Source organism: Pteropus vampyrus, unplaced genomic scaffold, assembly GCF_000151845.1.
Source record: "Pteropus vampyrus isolate Shadow unplaced genomic scaffold, Pvam_2.0 Scaffold1, whole genome shotgun sequence".
Classification (NCBI taxonomy): domain Eukaryota; kingdom Metazoa; phylum Chordata; class Mammalia; order Chiroptera; family Pteropodidae; genus Pteropus; species Pteropus vampyrus.
The window spans coordinates 2,571,677-2,592,606 of NW_011888782.1; the positions used below are offsets into that span (position 1 = coordinate 2,571,677).

At 40.4% G+C, this 20,930-nt stretch overlaps 1 protein-coding gene across 1 annotated transcript in view; it reads right to left on the reverse strand.

Moving 5' to 3' along the window:
- The window catches only part of NEK11 (NIMA related kinase 11), a 225,262-nt gene that overhangs the window by 62,482 nt on the left and 141,850 nt on the right, over positions 1-20,930 (reverse strand). The window contains exons 15-16 of the mRNA XM_023527662.1: positions 8,784-8,788; positions 2,589-2,652 (exon numbers count right to left, since the gene is read on the reverse strand). Of these exons, the coding sequence (XP_023383430.1) occupies positions 2,589-2,652; positions 8,784-8,788 (69 nt within the window). The remainder of the gene's footprint in view (positions 1-2,588; positions 2,653-8,783; positions 8,789-20,930) is intronic.

Here is a 20,930-nt window from a genome sequence, read left to right on the forward strand (position 1 = left end):
GGGACTTAAGGACTTTCAGTCCATGGTTATCAGCATGTGGTCTGGACCTGGCACATCGGCATCACTTGAGAACTTGCTAGAAATACAAATTCTTCGGCATACACCTGACGTGCATTTTCACAGGTCCTCTCGGTGTTCTGATGCATGTTCAAGTGTGAGAACCACTGATCTAAAGGCTTTAAAGTGACCTTGATGTCTAGAGGAGACTAATATACTGACTTGGAATTCAAAAGGGCACCTTCTAATTCAAAATCTGTTGTATAACTTCTGTTGAAGAGATACAAATGCTAACTTATTCATCCTCTCCACTCTCCAATTCCCAGTGATAAAAGAAGGGCAAATATTTCTCTTCAAGTAGAAATAAAACTAAATCTAGGGTTGGGTGGAGCAAGATCACAGCATATAACATTTCAGGGCTACAAAATAAAACTGGCTTGCTCCAAATAATCAGGAAGGACATTTGTGCCTCTGTTCTTTCTTCTCTTGTTGAGAGTTGGGAGAAGCTCTTGCAGATATTTGTGGAAGATATTTAACATCTTAACTTGTTCACTGGGCAACTGGTTATTTCCAAAATGCATGGGTTGATGCTGAATGTGAAAAGCCTAGCTCAATTCACAGACGTCTCGTTTTTAAGTGACAAGGCTTATACTCTGACATATTTAAGTCTAAATTGTCCCTTGGATCCTGTTAACATTCTCATATACATTAACAAACACAGCAATTAATTAGCTCTAACTATTATTATAGTTAGTGAATCTCTGAAAAATATAGTTACAGCAAACAACCTGACCAAGCTCATCCCTTAAAAGACCACGTGAAGAGATTTCTTCATGGCTTCTATGTAATAATAGAGATGTCCCTGGAGTTCTGAAAGTAATAATATTTTCATCTGCAATGAGGGTCTTGCTGTGTGTCCCTCCACAGGCAGGTATTTCAAAAGCATGTTCCCCAATCATGTCACTATTTCCTAGCTTACCCTTTCTTCCTTCCTACACACATCTTAGGCACTTAGCTTTCACTTCTGTTTTCTAAATCACTTACTACTTATTCACCTGCCTTCTACCTTCTCAAATTCACTGACAGCTCTGGCCTGCTCCCATCTCTTCTCCTGTTCTCTTTGTTCCTATAGGTTCATATTACTTATTCTTTTTCTGTCACTTTATGGAGCTCCAGGCAGAGAAAAAATTTGTACCTTTATTCCATGTTTCTAATGCTCATTTTTATAAAGCCATACAGGCTAGAAGGCAGTTTAGATACTATCTATCCAATCTAGTGTTATTTTTATTTATTTATTTATTTTGCAATAGAATCTATCTTTTTCAAGATACAATCTTATATGTTGAAATCTAATTTATAAAACAGATAAGAGTGAAACTATTTTGGTGGCAGCTGGTGAAGGAGCAGGTTCTGTATCCTCGTCTCTCTCAAAAAATTTTAAAAATGTCTAGTTAAATGCCTCTTCTGCACCAGATACCATGTTAGACTCTGGAGAAACAGAGATGAGCAATGCAGACACAGCTCTGTCCTCATGCTGCTCAGTGCACCACCCCTTGCCTGCTCCCGAAGGTCCCCAAGGAACCCATTTTGAAAATTATTGATCTAATCTGAGGTCTGGAGAGGGAAAGTGACTTGGCTGAGGTAAGCCTCCCTAGTCTTCAAGTCTACTCTTAGTAATTAAATGTACCTAATAAATGTTACTGGTGTACAATTGAACAGATCACATGGTGATGGTCAGGAGAAAAAATCAGGGAGCTGTGTTATAACTGAGACTTCGCACACAGAGATGTGAAATAAACAAGAAAAAGGCTATAAATTATACAGAAAGCTCCTAACAGAGTAGTGTAAACACTTGCACACCTGAAAACTTGGTCTTTATTCCTGCCATTCTCTTTAAAGAGATAGCTTTTGGTCACATAATTAAAAAATTTTAAATAAAAACTCACAATCAAATTTCAAAGAAAAAAAATCTCAGTCCTTTTCACCCAGAACCTGTAATGTCCTTTGCTTTTCTACCTATGTCAGGTCTGACAATTTATCATCCAGTGCTAGATGTTATCACTGTTGGGTTTTTTGGATTAAAAAAAGAAGAAACTAAAAAATAAGGTTTTATCCTTGGAACACTGCAAGCCCATATACTGAGAATGACAATACTAAAGAAATTTGAGCTCTGTTTTTCAGACCAAATCTCTTCCAATAACTAGCTAACCTTCAAAGTAATGGTCCTTTCAGTTCCACTGAATGCAATCTGTTTCTACAGGATGAATAAAGGAGAGAGATTCCTCCTGGAGGAAACCTGCAAAACCTGTTACGAAGCACTGCTAGGCCGCCATGTGATCACAATGGACCACTGAATTTCAATGATTTCACCTTTGGAGACTGAGGTTCACTTACAAGAAACAATTTTTCTTGGAGATTCCTGGCCCTTGAGCCAGACACTCAACCTCTGCTGGCCTCAGTCTCCTCATCTGTAAAACAGGGAGGTTGGATTGAAGTATCTGTAAGATTTCTTCTAAGCTTTCTATTTCTCGGATATTCCACTAGATTCAGTACGAATTACTATATTTTGTAATCTGAAGAAACTTACTCACCTAGAGAAGTGCAACCCAGAACGTTTTCCAAACATCTGACCAGTGCGTCAATATCACTGCCCTGTCAAAACAAGAGAGATTTACTTCCCTGGATGGTAGGACAATAGTTAATGACATGAAAAATGTTCTTGCCACATTTAGGCAAAACAAAACAAAAAAATTTGATTGCACAATTATTTTACAGCATAATCCTTTTTTTTTTAAGAACCACCCCTTCTTCTCTCTGTCTCTCCACATCAATTTATAGATCTACTGCTCTGTCTATCTATGTGATGGGAAGAACACATACAAAAACGTTAACAGTGGTTTTGACTATATTTTATTCTTTGTGTGCTTACATCTTTTCTACATTTTTAATAATAAACAGATATTATTTATTTAATCTATAAAAATGGTAAATGCTATTAGAATTAAAAATAGTTTTATGCAATCTATATCTACTCAACACTGCAGGAATCAAGTGAATATTTTTTCTAGATAGTGTCTCTACCAGATCTTCTTTGGAAATGTATGGTCTTCAAAGAGTCATAAATCTAAAAATTGCATTTTTTTTACCTTAACCTTCAATAAGAGTCAGTCACCCCCATGAGGGTTAGGGGAATCCCAGAACTGTATTTGATAACAAACACTGTCTTTAATACAAAATAAATATTTGTCCTCTACCCAGGAGGCTGGAAATTTCAAAATTGCATCACAATGATCTGGGAAAATGGAACCTCTTAATTACTTTCAGGTTTGTGGTTATTCTGAGAGGAATTAATAATTTATGGCTCACCTGCTCCATTTTAAAACAAGCAACACATTTCAAATTGCAGTAATTCTGGATTTTAGGAAAAAATGTACTATAGTATAATAAACTACTCTAAAACATTACATAAATGTGTTGAGTTTCATTTCATAACATCTGATGGGGTCTGGGCAGCCACTCTTTATGCGTGTGGTAAAACCCAGTATCATTTCATGTTCCAAATGTATAAATGAGGCAATGATGAAGAAGGCATGCCTGGCCAATGCTGGTCAGTGAGGCCAAAGCACTAACTGAAGACCCCATTCATTGCCTAGCCCAGGAATAGGAAGGTAGGTACCAGGCACGGAAACAAGAAAAAGCAGGTCCCTTCCTTCTTCTGTACCTTTGTGGTCTTCGGACTTACTAGAGACAGCCTTGAGTCAGAAAGGAACTCAGCAGAAACTTCCTCTGCTGGAGGAAAAGCAATGCACACGTAGATATACACAGGTAATGATACCAACCAGGCAAGCTCAGGTCCTAAGCCTGGCTCCTCTACTAAGTGTGTGGCCTATGTCAAGCAGCTTGACTTCCCAGGTTTTAGTTTCTGCATCTGTAAAACTAAGGGCGGGAGGCGGGGGGTGGTGGTGAATCAGAGCATGGAGACTCTCAATCAGCATTTGAGTTGAGTCAGTGCAACAGAAACAGCAAGAACCAGAGACAGGTCTATAAGAAGCACGTGGACGACTTGGACAGATCAGGTGCATTTTCCTAACACAGAGGTTAATAAACACTGTATAGGGGTGTGGGGAGGGCAGAAATAATTCTCATACTATAGAATTGATGAGTGAATGAATGAATGAATGAATGAATATTAACTTTTATTAAGGTCTTAATATGTGCCATTGTTGTACCAACCTACACTTATTAATTCATTTTAACTCTACCAGGTGTGCTATTTTTCTCCCCATTTAACAGTTGAGAAAACTGAGGCACAAACAGTTTCCATGAGGTGACCAAGGTCACGCAACTAGTAAGAGGTGAAACAGGCAGTGTGTCTTCAGAGCCTGAATTCTTCTTGCCCACTACACTACACGTACAAAAAGTAGAAGGCTCCTAACCCAGAGCAATTCATGATATCGTTGGAAGAAACGGTGTAAACTTAAGAAAACCTAAGAACAATTCCTTGGGGAGATATACATGAAATATAAGGCAGCCTGTGGACAACGTGCAGCTAAAGAGGCATTGGTAGGGAGGAGTGAGTTCTTCATTAACAACTTCTAGCTGCAGGTTCTAAAGAACCGTTTAAGCAAAACATTGATTATCTGTCTATAAACATGGCCTTGGCATGAGGGGTGCACGTTCTCATGGTGGAGTAAGCAGATATAGTCATGGGCCCTCTGGGCACTTGGAAACTTCTGCTAACTTCCCTTCCTGCCCCTGGAGACTGTGACCCCAGAAGTCACAGACAATGACTGGGCAGAACTTACAGTCCCAGCAAGGAACAAGTCGATTTCTATCTCTAGGTGGCAGACCGGAACTGCCAACTATATCCATTTAAAACATTTCAAAATTTTGAAATAATTTCAGACTTACAGAAAACTTGCAAAAATAGTATAAAATTCCCATATACCTTTCACCCCGATGTCAATAATAAGCCATGTTGATGGTATCATTCCCCTCCATCTATCTATACACATCAAAGTTTCTCGACATTGGCTCTATTGACATTTTGGGCCAGATAATTCTGGCTAGCACACTGTAGGATGTTTAGCAGTATCCCTAGTCTCAACCCACTAGATGCTTGTAAAATACTCCCATTACTCCTTCCTTCAACCCTGAGATATAAAAACCAAAAATGTCATCAGACGCTGTCAAATGTCCCATGAGGGGCAAAATCTCCCCTGGGTAAGATCCACCGATCTACATATATCTCTATCTCTACACATATATTTTTTCTAGGGGTCAAATCTGGAACAATTTGAGAATTAAAATAAATGATATTAATGGATTATAAACCAAGGAATAAAATAAAATGCCAACTGCATCTTTTAACATTTAAATGAAACTTTCTCTATTTTGACAAAAAGACAACAAAGATTAGGTTCTAGATTTTTTTACATCAAATAAAGATTTAGGAAAAGAGTTAAAGAGCTGGTTGTACCGTGTTACAACTTAATTTAGCAACTAAATCATCCCTGAAATATCGTTTAATTGAATATAAATGACCCAAATAGAAATATACCTACCCCCCTGAGCAAAGGGAGAAAAATGGAAGTGAATGCCACACCTTTCTAAAGAAGTTTCCTGGTGCACCATGTTTGCACTTCAGCAGAAGTTTGGTCAAGAAAAACATCTTTCAGGAGCATATTATGGCTGGTGCACTGTGGGGATTATGCTGCTGATTAGACCTTTGAATTTCCTCATTGTTTCACAATTTAAATTGATCTCTGCCAGAGCTAAGTGGCTTATAAGAGCAACCACATCTCACTAGATGCCAAGTTATGGTGCCACCAGCCTTCAGTCATTTCAGCCAGTGCCAAAAAGCTGATTTTCAAATGCTGTGAAAATAACCTAATGGCTCCTTTGCTGATTAATTTAGATGTTCACATCTCCTTCTCCCATGAACTATCAACCCCTCTGTCACAGGAACATGCTTCAGAGGCATGAGGAACATCTAAGATTCAGCTCTGAAAAACTGTCCCACAAAATCAAAGTCAAGCAAAAAACCAAGTTTTTTTTTTCAGAAACAGAGGCATTAATTTAGCTAAGGAATTAGAAATTGCTTCTAAAGGGTAAAAGGTAGCTGTTTTTAAAAAGTCCAGTCAGATCTACAATGTACATGATAACTAGCAATGCCTGTCTAGCAGCCACAGAGAAAGCTATGACATCTGGGGCAATCTCATATATTAAACAATGTTGGTATGCAGATTTTAAAATAATACATTCTTGAATAACTCATATTTAGTTTTAATCCGGAAAATACAGAAAATTATCAAAAGAAAATAAATATCACCCAAAATTCCATCACTATTAACACACCTACAAAAATAAATACACTATGTCAGTCTTCTCTACATAGATCTATCATATAGATATTGAAAATTATACCATATATGTATCGCATACATAAAATATACAGACGCACATGCACTTTTGTTTGGGCTTTTATCACACACAAGTGCCACTTTATACCCAGTTGTATTCCATTCAATAGACACTTATTAAATACCAGTTACATTCCAAATATATATACTAGGACAAGGAGACAGATGCAGCCTTAGTCCACTGTCTTGCGAGAGACAATCCATTTCTATAGATGGGAAGGAAGAGAGCACATGAACTGAGGCTGGGAGGGATGATCATGTGTCTCCTAGGGTGTTCCTGCCTGTACAATTAGGGATTCACTGCTTTTCAGCAGTAAATTCCTCCCATCATATTACCCTGCAATGCATGCTCTCCACCATCAGGTGGCTGGTAGGATGACAGACCAGATTGAGAAACCAGTACAAAGGTCTTTCTTTTCCATTAAAAGATAAAGAGCCACGCGTTAAACACAAATAAAAATCTAATAGCTGCCCTAGCTCAAGCCACCATCATCTCTTTCTTAGACCATGAAACAGCTTCCTAGTGTCTCTCTTGCATCCGCTGTGGCCTCATTTTAATCTTTTTTTTTTTTTTTTCTTCACAACAGCCACTATGACTTTGTTGATGTGCATAGAATAAAGTCCCGACTTTCCATTCCCCGTCTAGAATAAAGTCCTATCATGGCTCGCCACACTCTGATCCAGCTCCTGTTGATCTCTCCAACCTCATCTCTTTCCACTTTCTCTCCTGCTTACTACGCAGCCAAATTGGTCTGTTTTTCTTGAAATACACCAAGCTCTTTCCCACCTTGGGGCTTCTCATTGGCCGAGAATGCTCTTGCCTCATATATTTAGCTGACTGTCTTTCTCATCCTTCAGAGCTCAACTTTATGTCCTGCTCAGAGGTTCTCAAAGCATCTATCTATATTAAGTTTCTACCACCACTCTAGTCAAACCTATCATAGTGCCTGTTTGTTTCTTTTGATGCACTTCTCCAAAGATACAATTAATGTTTGGTTTGTTATTATTTGCTTCCTGAGGTCAGGGGCCATGCCTGTTGAGACATTATTAGCTTAGACCTGGGCGCACAAGAGGAAGAAATTAAAGCAGTATTTTTGGAATCAATAGTTCTCGTATTTGGTGGTAGCAGATGTGTTAAATCCTGTGTTAATTTAAATGTTAAAATTCAGACAAAGATAAATACCACATGATTTCACTTATATGTAGAATCTAAAACAAAAAAATAAAAAAAAAACAAAATAAACAGAAACAGAAACAAAAAATACAAAACAGAAACAAACATAGATATAGAGAACAAATTTATGGTTGCCAAATAGGAGGGGGTGCTGGGGTACTGGGTGAAAAAGGTAAAGGGAGTAAGAAGTATAAATTGGCAGTTATAAAACAGTCATGGGGATGTAAAGTACAACATAGGGAATAAAGTTAATAATATTGTAATAATTATGGGTACTAGACTTATTGGGGGATTACTTTGTAACTTATAAAAATGTCTAACCATTCTGCTGTATCCCTGAAACTAATATAACGTTGAATGTTAACTGTAATTGAAAAATAAGAAGAAGAAATAATTACTGTGCTTCAATGAACTTCTCACTCTTCTTTTAATTGCTGACCTGTGGAGAAAAATCTAAAGGGAGCAATGAGAGCAATTGGCACAGGAAAACCTGGCACAGGGCAATTTCTACCCCACACCTGTGTCAGGGAGGCTTTCTAATCTTGCTTGATGTTCCTGGGAAGTGGAGCTCGGCCTGGTTTTGAGTCACAGATTAGCTTTGGAGGCGAGGTCTGCAAACATTTGTGGCTGACTGTTCTTAAAGTTAATTTCACAGAGCACTGATGATTGTCTGAGATGCGACAAGTTGTCGCTTTCACTTAGTGGATACATAGTTCTCTTACATAGTTAAATACACAGTTCTCTCACATAGTACTCAGATTCAACTGTGTGTAGAGAACATCCGGGGATCTGGTTTAAAATGCAGTTTCTGATTCAGCAAGTTTGGGGTAGGGCTGAGATTCTGCATTTTAACAAGTTTCCAACAGCCACTGACATTGCTGGTCCATGGACCACAATTTGATAAGCAAGCTTTAGTCAACATTAATGATATGGGCATTGAGTTCAATGGTAGACCTCTTTAATGAACCTGCCATGAAGAGTGTACTAGGAAGGACTGGTTGCCTTTGAGAATTCTCATTTATTCAATTAATGTAAATGTTACTTTAAGCTAGAAGGAACTGTCTGTCACATGCACCTATTTTGTTAACTCAGGACTTTTCAACTTCATCACTATTGATATTTTGGACTGGGTGATTCTGTGTCAGGAGTGAGGGACTGTCCTGTGCAGTGTAGGATGTTTACCAGCACCCCTGGTCTCCACCCGCTACTAGTATCACACCTCCCCTAAAGCTGGGACTACTAAATACGTCTCTAGACATTTCCAAACATCTTCTGGAGACCCAAATCCCCACTCTGCTAGCTTGAATCTGATATTTGAAATGATTGATATTTGTTGCATCCTGAGTATCTGAGTTCACGGACTTAATTGACTACATATAAATGTATTTCACAACTCTAAGAAATAAAGGTGATTTCTAAGGAGTGTTTAGGTATTAAGACTCAGACATTTCACCTTCCTTGCATGGCTGCAAGAACACAATGCCTTTTCTTTGCTGAGTTTCACATTTAAAATAGTGGGATGTGTGTGTCCACACATGTGTGAGGTAGTGTGGGATGGGGGTAAAACTGTATGATTTACAAAATATAAATTTTAAACAACAGCAAAATCTCCCCTTTATTCCTGTTTTCATTCATGAAATATTTGAGAGACTTAGGTGTATATAGTACTAGCTATGTTAGTGATGAGTTGGAGGATGACAAAATTCAAAAGAATCGCTTTTTTCATTGAAGTCTTCTACATCGGATATTTTAATATTGTGAATCTTACATACATTGGAAATCAAATGTTGAAATAGAATGTTAGCTTCGAGTTAACACTTTTTTTAATGTTCAAAAACCTTTGTTCGGGCCATTAAAAAAAGAAACAACCACCTGTAATTGCCAAGTACTTCTATAATTTTTCCAGCCAACTTTGTATTGATATAATTAGAGAATTCTGACCCCTGGAAAACGTAAAAATCTTCCAGTCATAAAGAATTCAGTGGTGTAAAAGAGCAGGAAGATGATTTTATACGAACATTATTTTGTTGGGATTTAATACTCTGATAGACACGATGTATAAAATTCTCAAAAACATTCTCATAGAGATAATAACAGAACACGGCAGTAAAAACATTGTAACAATGTTTATACCAAACTAGAGCTACACAGCATCTTACATTTTCATCTTTAGTTCTTAGAAGCAAGCCCAAAATGCTGTGTCATTTGTGCATATTGCAAGCGTTAGTGATTCCTTGAAAAATCCAAACTTTGATTTGAAAGTTGACAAGATGCTGTTTTGAAAATATAAATACAAAAATTATGCAACCGTATTTCTACACCAATATTCCTGCTGGGAAAAAAAGAATCTTATTTAGCATCTATATCATCTAAAACAGTTCCAACTATAAGTAACCAAAAACCTACATAAAATAGCTTAAAGAGTTCTAGCGTGTTACTTTTTCCAAGCATTCTCAGGTGCTCCTCTTTCCCAAGAAAGTATATCCTCACACTTTTTGGCCAGAATTGATTGCATGTTCATCTTAAACAAATCCCTGGCAAATGAAGTATGATGGTCAAACTGGCTGAAATGCAAAAGGGTTTATCCAAATTATGAGGCGCGGGCAGCCACTGGCACAAAGCTGAGGCTCTGACAGAATAAACCAAGAGAGAAGGGCACAATCTAGAGAGCCTGGACTTTGGAGTGAAACTGCCTGAGTTTAAACCCAGCCCCACCATTTGTCAGTCACGTATTTTGAGCAAATTACTTAACTTAGTTGTTCCTCCATTTCCCCATCTGTAAAATGGGTTATTGGGAGGATTAAATGTTGGCATTTGCAAAGTGTATAGTTCCACGCCTGGAACATATTAACTCTAATATGTGTTGGTTAAACAAAATGCTCAAAAATGTTTGTTGGGTATACAACCAATATGCACAGCATCTTGGAGTGAACCCAGGTTAACTTTCTGCTCAAATTATTAGAATTACTGTTGAAGAAATCTCTTTCTGAAGCAGTTTGCTTCTCAAGCTGTTGCTGGCAGTCATTTTTCCAACAGACTCCACTGGGTTTCAGTGAAAAAAGTCGAAACGAGGAAGGAAAAGAGGCTCTGCCATTCCCCTAAGGGAACAAAGCAATGAGAACCCACTCACAGAGAAGCCTACTGCTATGAAGTTCATTTGTCTCAAGTCTAAGAAAATTTGGCCTTTCTGCGGATGAAGAAAATATTGCAGAAAAAGAAGCCAAAGAGAGGCAAAGCAGAAACAGTAAGCGTCTGAGTCCCTCACTCTTTCAGTTCCCTCTCCACCCGCTGTCTCATGAATGTTCCTCTTGTTAAATGAGAGAAAAAGAACTGTAAGTTGGCTGAAAAAAAAACCCAAAATATTTATTCAAGAGAAATTTTGAGCAACTCTGAAACTTGAAGGGGAGAGGCTTTAGTTACAAAGTTAGGTAAATGAAAACAATTTATGTAGCTCTCTTACAAGCTGAATGGATAAAGGGATCTAGCAATATCAGTAAAATGAAAACTAATATACAATAATGTGCCGCTTGAGGAAAGAGTTGTGAATGAATGAAAGGTAACTAGCTTATCATAAGACCTTATGGGATGAGGGCTCAGTCTGGGATGAGGGCTCAGTTTGGGACGAGGACTCAGTTTGGGTACCAACAGCCCTTTAGCGATTGTATATCTATCTTTAGAAATTCTCAGGAGCTTCCCAGAAAAGTTCTGCTTCTTGCTCCTGCACTTCCAGGCAGTGAAAACTCAACCATCTGTCTACATGTAGCACCCTCAGCATTCTCCTGGCAGGTGGGCGATGCTGACTCTCAACAGCATATCCAGAGAAGGCTGGGTAGATAGCAACACAGACATGGACAGTTTCACAGCTACAAAGTGTCTTATGTTTCCAGTGGCTGAAAGAGTGAGGGGGATTGGCTGCCTTTGAGGTGTGCTATCAGGCCTGGCACCCTGTTCTGCCTGCTGAACAATCCCCAGCAGGCAGAGACCTATAAATGTATGTACAGAGTGTATATAATTTTCCATTACAGCTCCAGGCACAGACAGGAGCTCAGCTAAGCTTCATCTTACTCAGACCCCCAGGCACGTCCTCCCATTAGAGGGTCTCTCACGTCGGTGGATGTGAGGATGTGAAGGGGCTGACTTCTTTCACTTCTTTGTCACCTCTCTTCTCAGAGTCATCCCACAGGGTGAAATAGAAACATACAGAACCCTCTTTCCTGCTCGCCCTCAGTCATTCTGGATGCCCTTTTTTCCCCCCTTGAGGGATCTCATTCGTGTACCCCCAGGACCTCCTTGAAGCTGAAAAGTCATGCACAGGCAGCTGAAAAAGAGGTTCTGAGGCAGGATAAGGACTTATATGTGTCATTATGTGGATATGCATGTCACAATTCTCTTACAGTTTTTGTAATTTCTCTTACAGTTTTTCTACTCTTAATGACACTGTTGATGATATGTTTTTACTGAGGTAAAATCTGCCCACATCTTAAGCATACAGTTAAGTCTTTAAAAAGGAAATACCCTTGCATCCACCACCCACAAGACAAAGAACGCCCCTCTCACCCCTGAAAGTTCCCTACGCCCCTTCTGGCCAATCCCTGCCCTTCTCAGACATGGTGGTTCTGATTTCTATCACTGTAGATTCATTTTAAGACTTAATTCCAGTTACCCTTCACTGGATTGGCCTTTCACTTAAAATAAAATCCACTCTCCTTATAAGACCTTCATGATGTAGCTGTAGCTGGCCTTGACCTGTCCAACCTCATCAGTCTTCGTGCTAACTCTGCAATTTCTCAAACTTGCCAAGCCCTTTCATGTCCGAGGCCTTGCAACGCACTCTTCCTCTCTCTGAAATGCTCCTCTCCCAACTCCTTTTCCTTACATGGAGGGGATGGCCTTTTCCATCCTTCAGATCACAGCTGAAATCTCTCTTCTAGAAACACTCCCTGACTCCCCTCTTAGTAGGTCTCTGCACCCTGCCCCACAACGTTCATTTCTTCTATCGCTTTAACATTTTCCTTTCCTAGTTGCTCTTATTCGTTTGCGTTCTGGCTTCCTGGCTACCTGTACGCTAGATTGTATGCTGCAGGCATGCAGTCATTTATTCCACAATATCTACTGAGTATTTGCTCCATGCTAAACACTATTCAAGGTGCTTGGGAATACAGCAGTGAAACTAAAACAGAATCTCTGCCTTACTAGATTGCATTCTAGTAGGGGAAACAGATCATAAATGAATAAGCAAATAAATAGTAGTTAAGTCAGATGGTGACAAGGACTATAGAGGAAATAAAGCAGGGAAATGGAAGGGGAAATTCTCAGGCCAGCAAGTGCCATTTCACAAAAGGTCATCAGCATTCTCCCCAGTAAGATGATATGTAAGCAGAGACTTGAAGATAGAAAGGGAACGCATCATTTGTCTATCTGGAGGGGACAGAATTCCAGGCTTCTAACGGTAGAAACATGCCTGGTGTGTTCCAAAAACAGGAAGGATGCTGGTATGACTGGGGTGGGGTTGGGTGAGCAAGGGCAATTCTCATTGTGGTGGAAGAGAGGGCCTCTTCCGTCAGTGATAATGGGGTGCGGAAAGGCCACTGCATACCTTTGCCTTCTATTTTTCGTGAGATGGGATGGGGTCACTGAGAGACCAGTTAGAAACTGTTGCAATAAACCACTGGGGGAGGAGTCAGTGGCTCTGGCAGTTTGAGTAGAGACGCTAAGTAGTGATCATATTCTAAACATACATTGAAGGTTGAGCCAGTAAGTTTAACTTATGGATTGGGTGTGGAATGTGAGTGAAAAGATGTAAGTCAAGGTCGAATCAGGAGGAGCCGATTTGGACTGGGGCTGGGAATCTCAGTTCACTTTTGGAAAAGCTTAGTTCAGGATGCCTATTAGAAGTTCGCATGACTTCTAGCCCCATTCCTGGGCAGGCTGGATATGAGAATCTAGGCTTCTGAGAGATAGAACTGAAGAATGGAAGACACATATTTGGGAGACGATAGTCTGCGGATACTATTTAAATACATGAGACTGTGCGAGATGTCTATATGAAGGCAAGACTATGTCTGATTTGTTCACTACCACATATCCAGTGACCAGACCACTCAAATATGCGATGTATAAATGATGCAAACAACAATCCATCCACTTCCTTTTCTGAAAGTTGCTTTACTAACCTATTATCCACTCTCCTTCAAACCATATCCACAAACAATCCTGAAAAATGTCACTAAGTTACAGAAACCAAAACCCCAAGGTGATCTTATCTATATTCTACAAACACAGGTGAACATTTCACATCTCAGTTTGATCTCATTAGAAGCCAGGCCCTTGCTTATCTGCATTCATAATTCATGGGAAGATAGAAAATGCCATTTAGCACAAAGCTATAGGACAAAGCCGATGACACCTTTGTGGAGGCTGCCCTGAAATCGGGAAGCTGACATCTAAACTCCTCTCACTGCTGATGGTCACCTTCTGCCAAGGAAAAAGGCCTTAAAGTGTGTGTAGTGATGGGAACAGAGAGCCACGTCTGTAAAAACTCAAACTGTAAACAAGCCCCTTGGCTCTAATAACACCAAATGCTTCTGTCACTGTATTTGGAGTCACTGAAACGTGACTGTCAATATGTCCACATTTCACTGCTAATGCCTTGTTTACTCTGCATTATTAAAACCTTCTAACTGCAGCTGTCTCCTATTAACGCCCGGGTTCGCAGCAAGTCAGCGTCTGTGGGGTTGCTTCAGGGTTTCAGAGACATCCATAAGTATCCGACACAGAACACTTAAGACATTTTGGATTACCGTTTGGAAATGCGAAGGCTGACGAGAAGAAAAAGGAAAGCAAGGCTGATAGAGCAGCGTCACCACGCCCACCCAAGAACATGGGCAGTGGGTATTTCAGAAGCAGGTGAGGCTGCAATCGGTTTAGAGAATCCCCGCAGCGTGGGGAGCCTGCCTCCAATCACCCCCCCGCCTCCCAATGGCTCACTCGCTCTTGGTTAACTACTTATCTCTTTACACGCCACATGTCCAATAACCTCCGGAAGACAGTCCTGCAATTTAAAGAAGGTTTACTGGAACAAAAAGAGAAAGAATTTTCATGTTCCAAAAGGCAACCCTCGTGATACACTCTTCTTTGGTGCAGGTTACTGTGTTTTGCTCCAGTTCTAGCTTTTTTTCTATTTAAACCTCACAGGTTTCCCCAGTGGAAGACTTGGCCCTATATTTTAAACATGATTTAAAACCATCAAATTATGTTCCATTTTCACACACTTAAGACCCAAACATCTCTTTTTCTTTTGCTTTACTAACTTCTACATTAAGTTCTATACTCGCCCAATGTCTGCTAGTTGACACGAAGTATTTGCTAGTCTGAATCCCGGCTCTGTCAATGGACTGGGTGACCTGGGTTGAAATAGTTATTCTCTCCTCTTCACAGTTTCCCCATTTGTACATGGGATGGAAAAATGTTAACCCCATAAAGTGCTTGTGAGTAGAAAATGGGAGGAGGTGAAAAGGGCTTAGCAACGTGTCCAGCGCGCTGCAGGATAGCTCCGTTTTATTAACCATGGCTATTACTATTGCTCTCTCTGGTGTAATATGAAACCATGGGCTTCCAGATTAGCAAGTTATATAGGAAAGACGGCACCTCTAACAATGTCCCAGATGTGTCACACTCCTTTCCGCCTAGACTGGACACCACGAAATGGTATTCATTTCCTCTTTCTAGGTGAATAAAATATTCAGAAAATAAATTTCTCCATGTAAATGAATCACAAAATAGTGAGATAGGCCTCTGTTTGCAAGAGCTGTTTAGGAGGATTTTCCTTTTTTTCTTTTCTGCAGATTCTTTTGTGTCATGAATGGTCAGGGCACCTCAGCTCTGATGATGGCTGGGGAGACAGGGCCTGTGATTCCAGAGCTATGATTCCAACTGGACTTATTGGCTCTGTAAAAATCAGCATAAACCTCCCCACCACTCTCAGCCCAGCTCCAGGAGCAGCTCAGCGGAACACAGCGGAGTCTTCCTGCACTAGCCATTGTCTCCTCACTGCCCCATCTGCCCATGGACCTCTGATCTTTCACTGACAGGGAGGCAGTGGAGCAGTGGAGGCCGGGGACCTCCCACCCTCCAGACTGAAAAGGTCACAGGCACTCTTTACACTCCTGCTCAGTTTTGCTATGTCTTTATCAACCCTATGGCCTCTTTGCCTTCCATGCTTTGGTAATGGGGCAAAAAGTGTAGGTGTTATCTTAAACCCAATAGTGGATTTAATTTAAAAGATTTAGGGACTATGGTCTTCTACAGAGCCCACTGGGCTATGTCCCAGAGCCAGTTTTTGCTGGTCCCTCTCTGACAAGCAATGAGTGATACTTTATCCCAGACAAGAAATGGTAGAGAGGAAAGGGAGAACAATCAAGACAAAATAAGGATTGAAACAGGGATGGAGTGGAACTTGTTACATCAAAGTCAATCCTCTGAGCAACACACTTTGGGTCTACAGGAGGCCCACCAAACTGTTAATATTAATTAATACTTTAGCAAGGCTGAAGCCCTCTAAAGTCAATTCAAGGCAAAAAAGTGTTTCCTCCCACATATGAAGTTAAATTAATGAGGTCCTATCACGTTAATCAGCCCTACTATTTGTACTCAAAAGTTCTGGCACCTGCTATAAAAACACAGGAGGAGAGAAATCTGCATCCCATAATAGATGTGAGATGCAGGTTCTTTTTTGTTTTGATTTTCATAACTCAACACTTTTCCCAGAAGTAGTATAAATTTTGCCTTCTATATATCTACTTCTGTTCAGTAGAACAGGTCTCACTGGAGGACCAGATAACACAGTGGCCCCGCAGGTCATTCCCTACACCCGGTGTGTTTATTCAGTAGTCGTGCAGGGAGAAGACTGTCTACAGGAATGACTGAAGATAAAATCAGACAGCGTAACTCTTGGAGAAGTCACTTTACCTCGCTAAGCCTCAGTTTCCTCTTGTGCAAAGTTAGGGTATCGCGACAGTCTCATCTTTGAGTGGACCTGGGTTTTAAAGTCAATGCTTCATATAATAATCAATTACAGATGAATATTCTCCACTATGGTTTCTTTCTGGAGCACCAAATGTAATATTTGACTTACCCTTAGGGACTGCACTGTACGAAAAACATGCATCTTTAAATATTTTAAGGCTAGGGCAATAAGTCAAAGCAACAAGAAGTTCTCAATCTGAGAGACGCACAGGAACTGAGGTGCAGTTGGAGGCCTCCGGATTTATAGCTCTTAGCTCACTCTCACTCCGGGCATTCACTTCTTGATTGAGATGTCAGGCAGAATTGCCTGAAATCCCTACCTCATGGTCTCTTATTTTCTCCCACCCTCGCCTTCTTCCTCACCCTCACCCTCTCCCTTATTTGAATTCCAGCTGGTTAAATTCTAGTTTGACACTGCTCAACCAGAATACATGCATCAAAAGGTTGTTGCAAGAATTAAATAAAATAATGCTTCTGTGGCAGCCACGGAGGTGTGCCACTTACATGTCTCTTCAAGAGCGAGCCTGCTGCAAGTTGTGTAGTGGGCTGACAACCTCCAGTTGCTGCATCTTCAGTATCCACTGCAGTATTCGTGCCAAGGCCACACTTCCCAGGCAGCTCCCAGCCAATGAGAGTGTGGCGGGTATACTGGAGCCGGGCCATTCCTGCCCAATGAAGACTCCTTTAACAAGCAGCTTTTGCCCTGGAGCTCTCCCTCGGACTGGCCTAGATGTTTTCAGAACTTCACTCCAGGCAGAAGCTTTTCAACCAATCCTCCTTCCTTCCCTTCCATCCTTACCCTCAAAGATGTAGACTGGCATCATGGTTTGAGGCCCTCCCCACCTACTTCACAGGCACTATGCTTTCATTCCTAATTCTGTCTTGTCATCAGCTTCCCAGAGGACCTGAACTGACATAACATATAAAGTACTGGGCACAGAATAAAGATTCTGGAAATGTTAGCTCTTATTGTTATAATTACGGCTTGATTAAACTAATGACTCCAGTAACAGAAGACACTCTTAGAGGTGCCTTTTCTCATGGAAATCAGATCTAAAAGTCCTCAGTAGAATCTTAGGCCTTGCCTAGATTGTATCCATTTCTCTGCCCTGAGGCACCGTTCCAAACAGAAGATCATTCCTGCTTTTTCTAATGCTTCACTGTGCAGAGAGAATTTCAAAACCACTGAAGGATTTGGGCAAAATGTACTGAAAACTTCAGAATTAGCTGAGAAATAGGCTTCTGTGGCCCTTCATCTTAGCAAGAACAAACACCATGGTCCTAAGAGCCTTAAAAAAAGCATCGATAAAAGCCACATTCATTAAACAGAGCCTTTCCTGAGAGTTCTTTATCAAGACATTATGGTCCAACTAGTACGTGTATTACCAGTGCACACTGATTAGTCTCAGAGTGGGGAAATGATGGTCAAGGCAGGTAGGGAAAGACTGTAGGGTATGAAAACATCCACCCGTCTGCAGCCCTAAAGCATGTCCCTTCCAGCACACAAAACACTTTTTAGTGACAGGTCCCGTAAATGCTGTTGAGAACCCTGTTATGATGATAGCCATAAACTCCATTCTCTGGAGATCTAAGAGGCTGGTTCCAATTCAGTGACCGCAAACTTCGCCGAGGAGCTATCAACAATATGATAATGGGTGTGATAAAGGTGTTGCTGATGCGCTCGCTGCTTATTGCAGCAGAGAAGCAACTAACCATCAACAGCAATGGGGTGCTTTATAAAGCTGTGCTTTGGAGATGCTGCTGCTGAAAAGATTGTCACTGGTGGCACGAGGGACTCAGAAATCAATCCTAATGAAGCCCATAGGTGTTTTTCTCCTTTTCCATCAGGATAAAAACCATGTGACTTTTGGCTCATCTCAAGGAAGGGGAATCAACTTTGATCTGAACCATCACTCGTAAAAGCCATGAGTATGATGATCATCTACGTAGACCCTGGCACACTCAGCAGTCAAGGGCAAGACTGAGGAAGAGGGAAGAAGAGGTGAACCCCAGAGACAGGCACAGGTTTCACTCAATTCATGAAGCCAATGGAGATGGGGTTTCAGGATGGAGTTCTGTAGCTGTAATTTGTGTTGCTAATAAAATGACCTACAAAGGGAAGGGTCAACACCCATCACAACTCCACAGCCACCACCTTTGAGGAGGAAGGAATGACATCAAATTACTAGGAAACAGAGATGGGGCTGTAATTACCTATCTCTAATACGAATTACTCAGTTGTGATTTCCATTCTAGGGGTATATACCTCCTATACTAGAAAAAACGTTGGCTTGGGAACGTGCCAGACCTGGGCCTGACGCCTGGTTCTGATCCTTTCCTAGCTGCGTGACCATAGGCAAGTTACCTCTCTTTACAAAATTCAGTTTCCTCATCTGGAAAATAGAGATAAGAATAACTACCCACCAGAGTTTTGTGAGACAAAACACCATCGTATATATGAGATGCCTTCGCATCTTTTCCCAACAGATTATTTAAAATCAATCACAATCTATCATATCACATGTGACAGATGCACAGCACAGAAAGCAAAATTGTTGCCCTGTATTTATCTTCAGTTCTAAGAAATAAGAAGGGATATTTTTTATGCTACAGTTGTAAGTGAGATCTCACTTTAACATTAAAGAGTTTGGGCGGCATCATAAAAAGGCCACAAGATGGCTGGGTATCTTCATAATAATAATAGTTAATATCTCTATTAATTTTTAAATTAAATTAAATTCTAGACACTACTCTAAATACCTAACATTGATTACCTCATTTAATCCTCAAAAATACTCTCTGAGGTAGGAAACAATATTCCCCCATTTTACAGATTAGAACACTGAAGCACAATGAAGTTTAGTAACTTGCACAAGGTCAGACAACCTGCAAGTCACAAAGGCTAAACACATACAGGCAGTTTGGTTTCCAACACAAGGTTCTAACGGGTATGACAAAGATGGGAAGTGGCAAGCAAAGGTTTATTTCTTGACCTAGCTGGTGTTTGCCATATATTTTATTCATCTGGTTTTCTGAGCCAGTTTTATTTTATTAAAAAAACATTTTTAAGTAATAACATTTGTAGCTAAAATTTTACCACCTGGTGCTTTGAACAAAAATTGAGTATACGTTTTGCCTATCATGTGTTTTGCAACTACAGGCAGAGAATGATGGTCCTCTAATATTGTAATGATATTCGTCTCAGTTGTTTTGAACAGCGGCACAGAGGCAAACGGATATTGTATTTCAATTTGTGATAGGAGGTGCTATTGTTCACCAGAGTCCACCGGGGGAAAATATGGGGAAATGGTATAAGGACAGTGTTTTTATTCTGGCCTTCTGAATAGTCCCCACTCAACTCTGTATTTTTCTCATTTATTTATTTCTCACTTCATGTATTTGTCTCTGAATCTCTCTCTCACTCTCTCTCATCCTTTCTTTTTCTCATTCTCCTTCTCTTTCTTTCATCCCTGTCTCTGCTTAGCCCCATATTTATGCCAGTCTAGTTCCCGTTTCCCTGCCTCTCTATCCTTTTATTATACGGAACTTAAGAACATTTATTTGTTTTATTTATTGAATATCATGATAATTTAGTCTTCACTGAAAATGGTTGAGTGGATTGTGTACAACCTTCTCTCCACACCAACAACAGTCCTCCTGAATTCAGTTTCCATTGACACAGGTACTCCTTGATTGACTTTTATTTTACTAGCTTAATGATTCCCAGTTAATAAAAAGTTTCTGTATCTTATGGAAATTTAGGACTAGAAAGGTTACCAGGTCATGGCCTAAGAATAAAATGAAGCTTACGAGCATAAATTGCCCAAAGTTATCTATTTCCTCTGCACATACCCTTTGCTTCCCCTCTCCTGCAGACACACAACGGGGAAATCACACGCCAGGGCTGTTTCTTGGCCTATGGCCCAGACAAGGCTTAGTCTTGCTATAGTTAAAGAGATCTATGGCAAGGGCATATACCCTGAGATCTCAATGGTACATGTAAGAATGGGCCCTCAGAGGCTAAAATTGGCCAGAAAGATCATCCCCTAAGCCCAGGACCTTTAGGCCTCAACCACAGGACTAATTTGTGCACTGAGACATAACTCACAAATCTAATTACCAGGCAGAAAAGTACATTTTAAAAAATCCCTTTCTCCCTGCTAAAGAGATATCCACATTGTTTATTCAATAGCTGCATACGGGGTGTTCCTTGGTGTACAATGTGGCATGTATCTCCCACCCCTGCCCCCCAAAATACTGGGTACCCCAGCTCTTCCCTCATCAGCATGGTCCGGACCATTTTCTCAGAATTC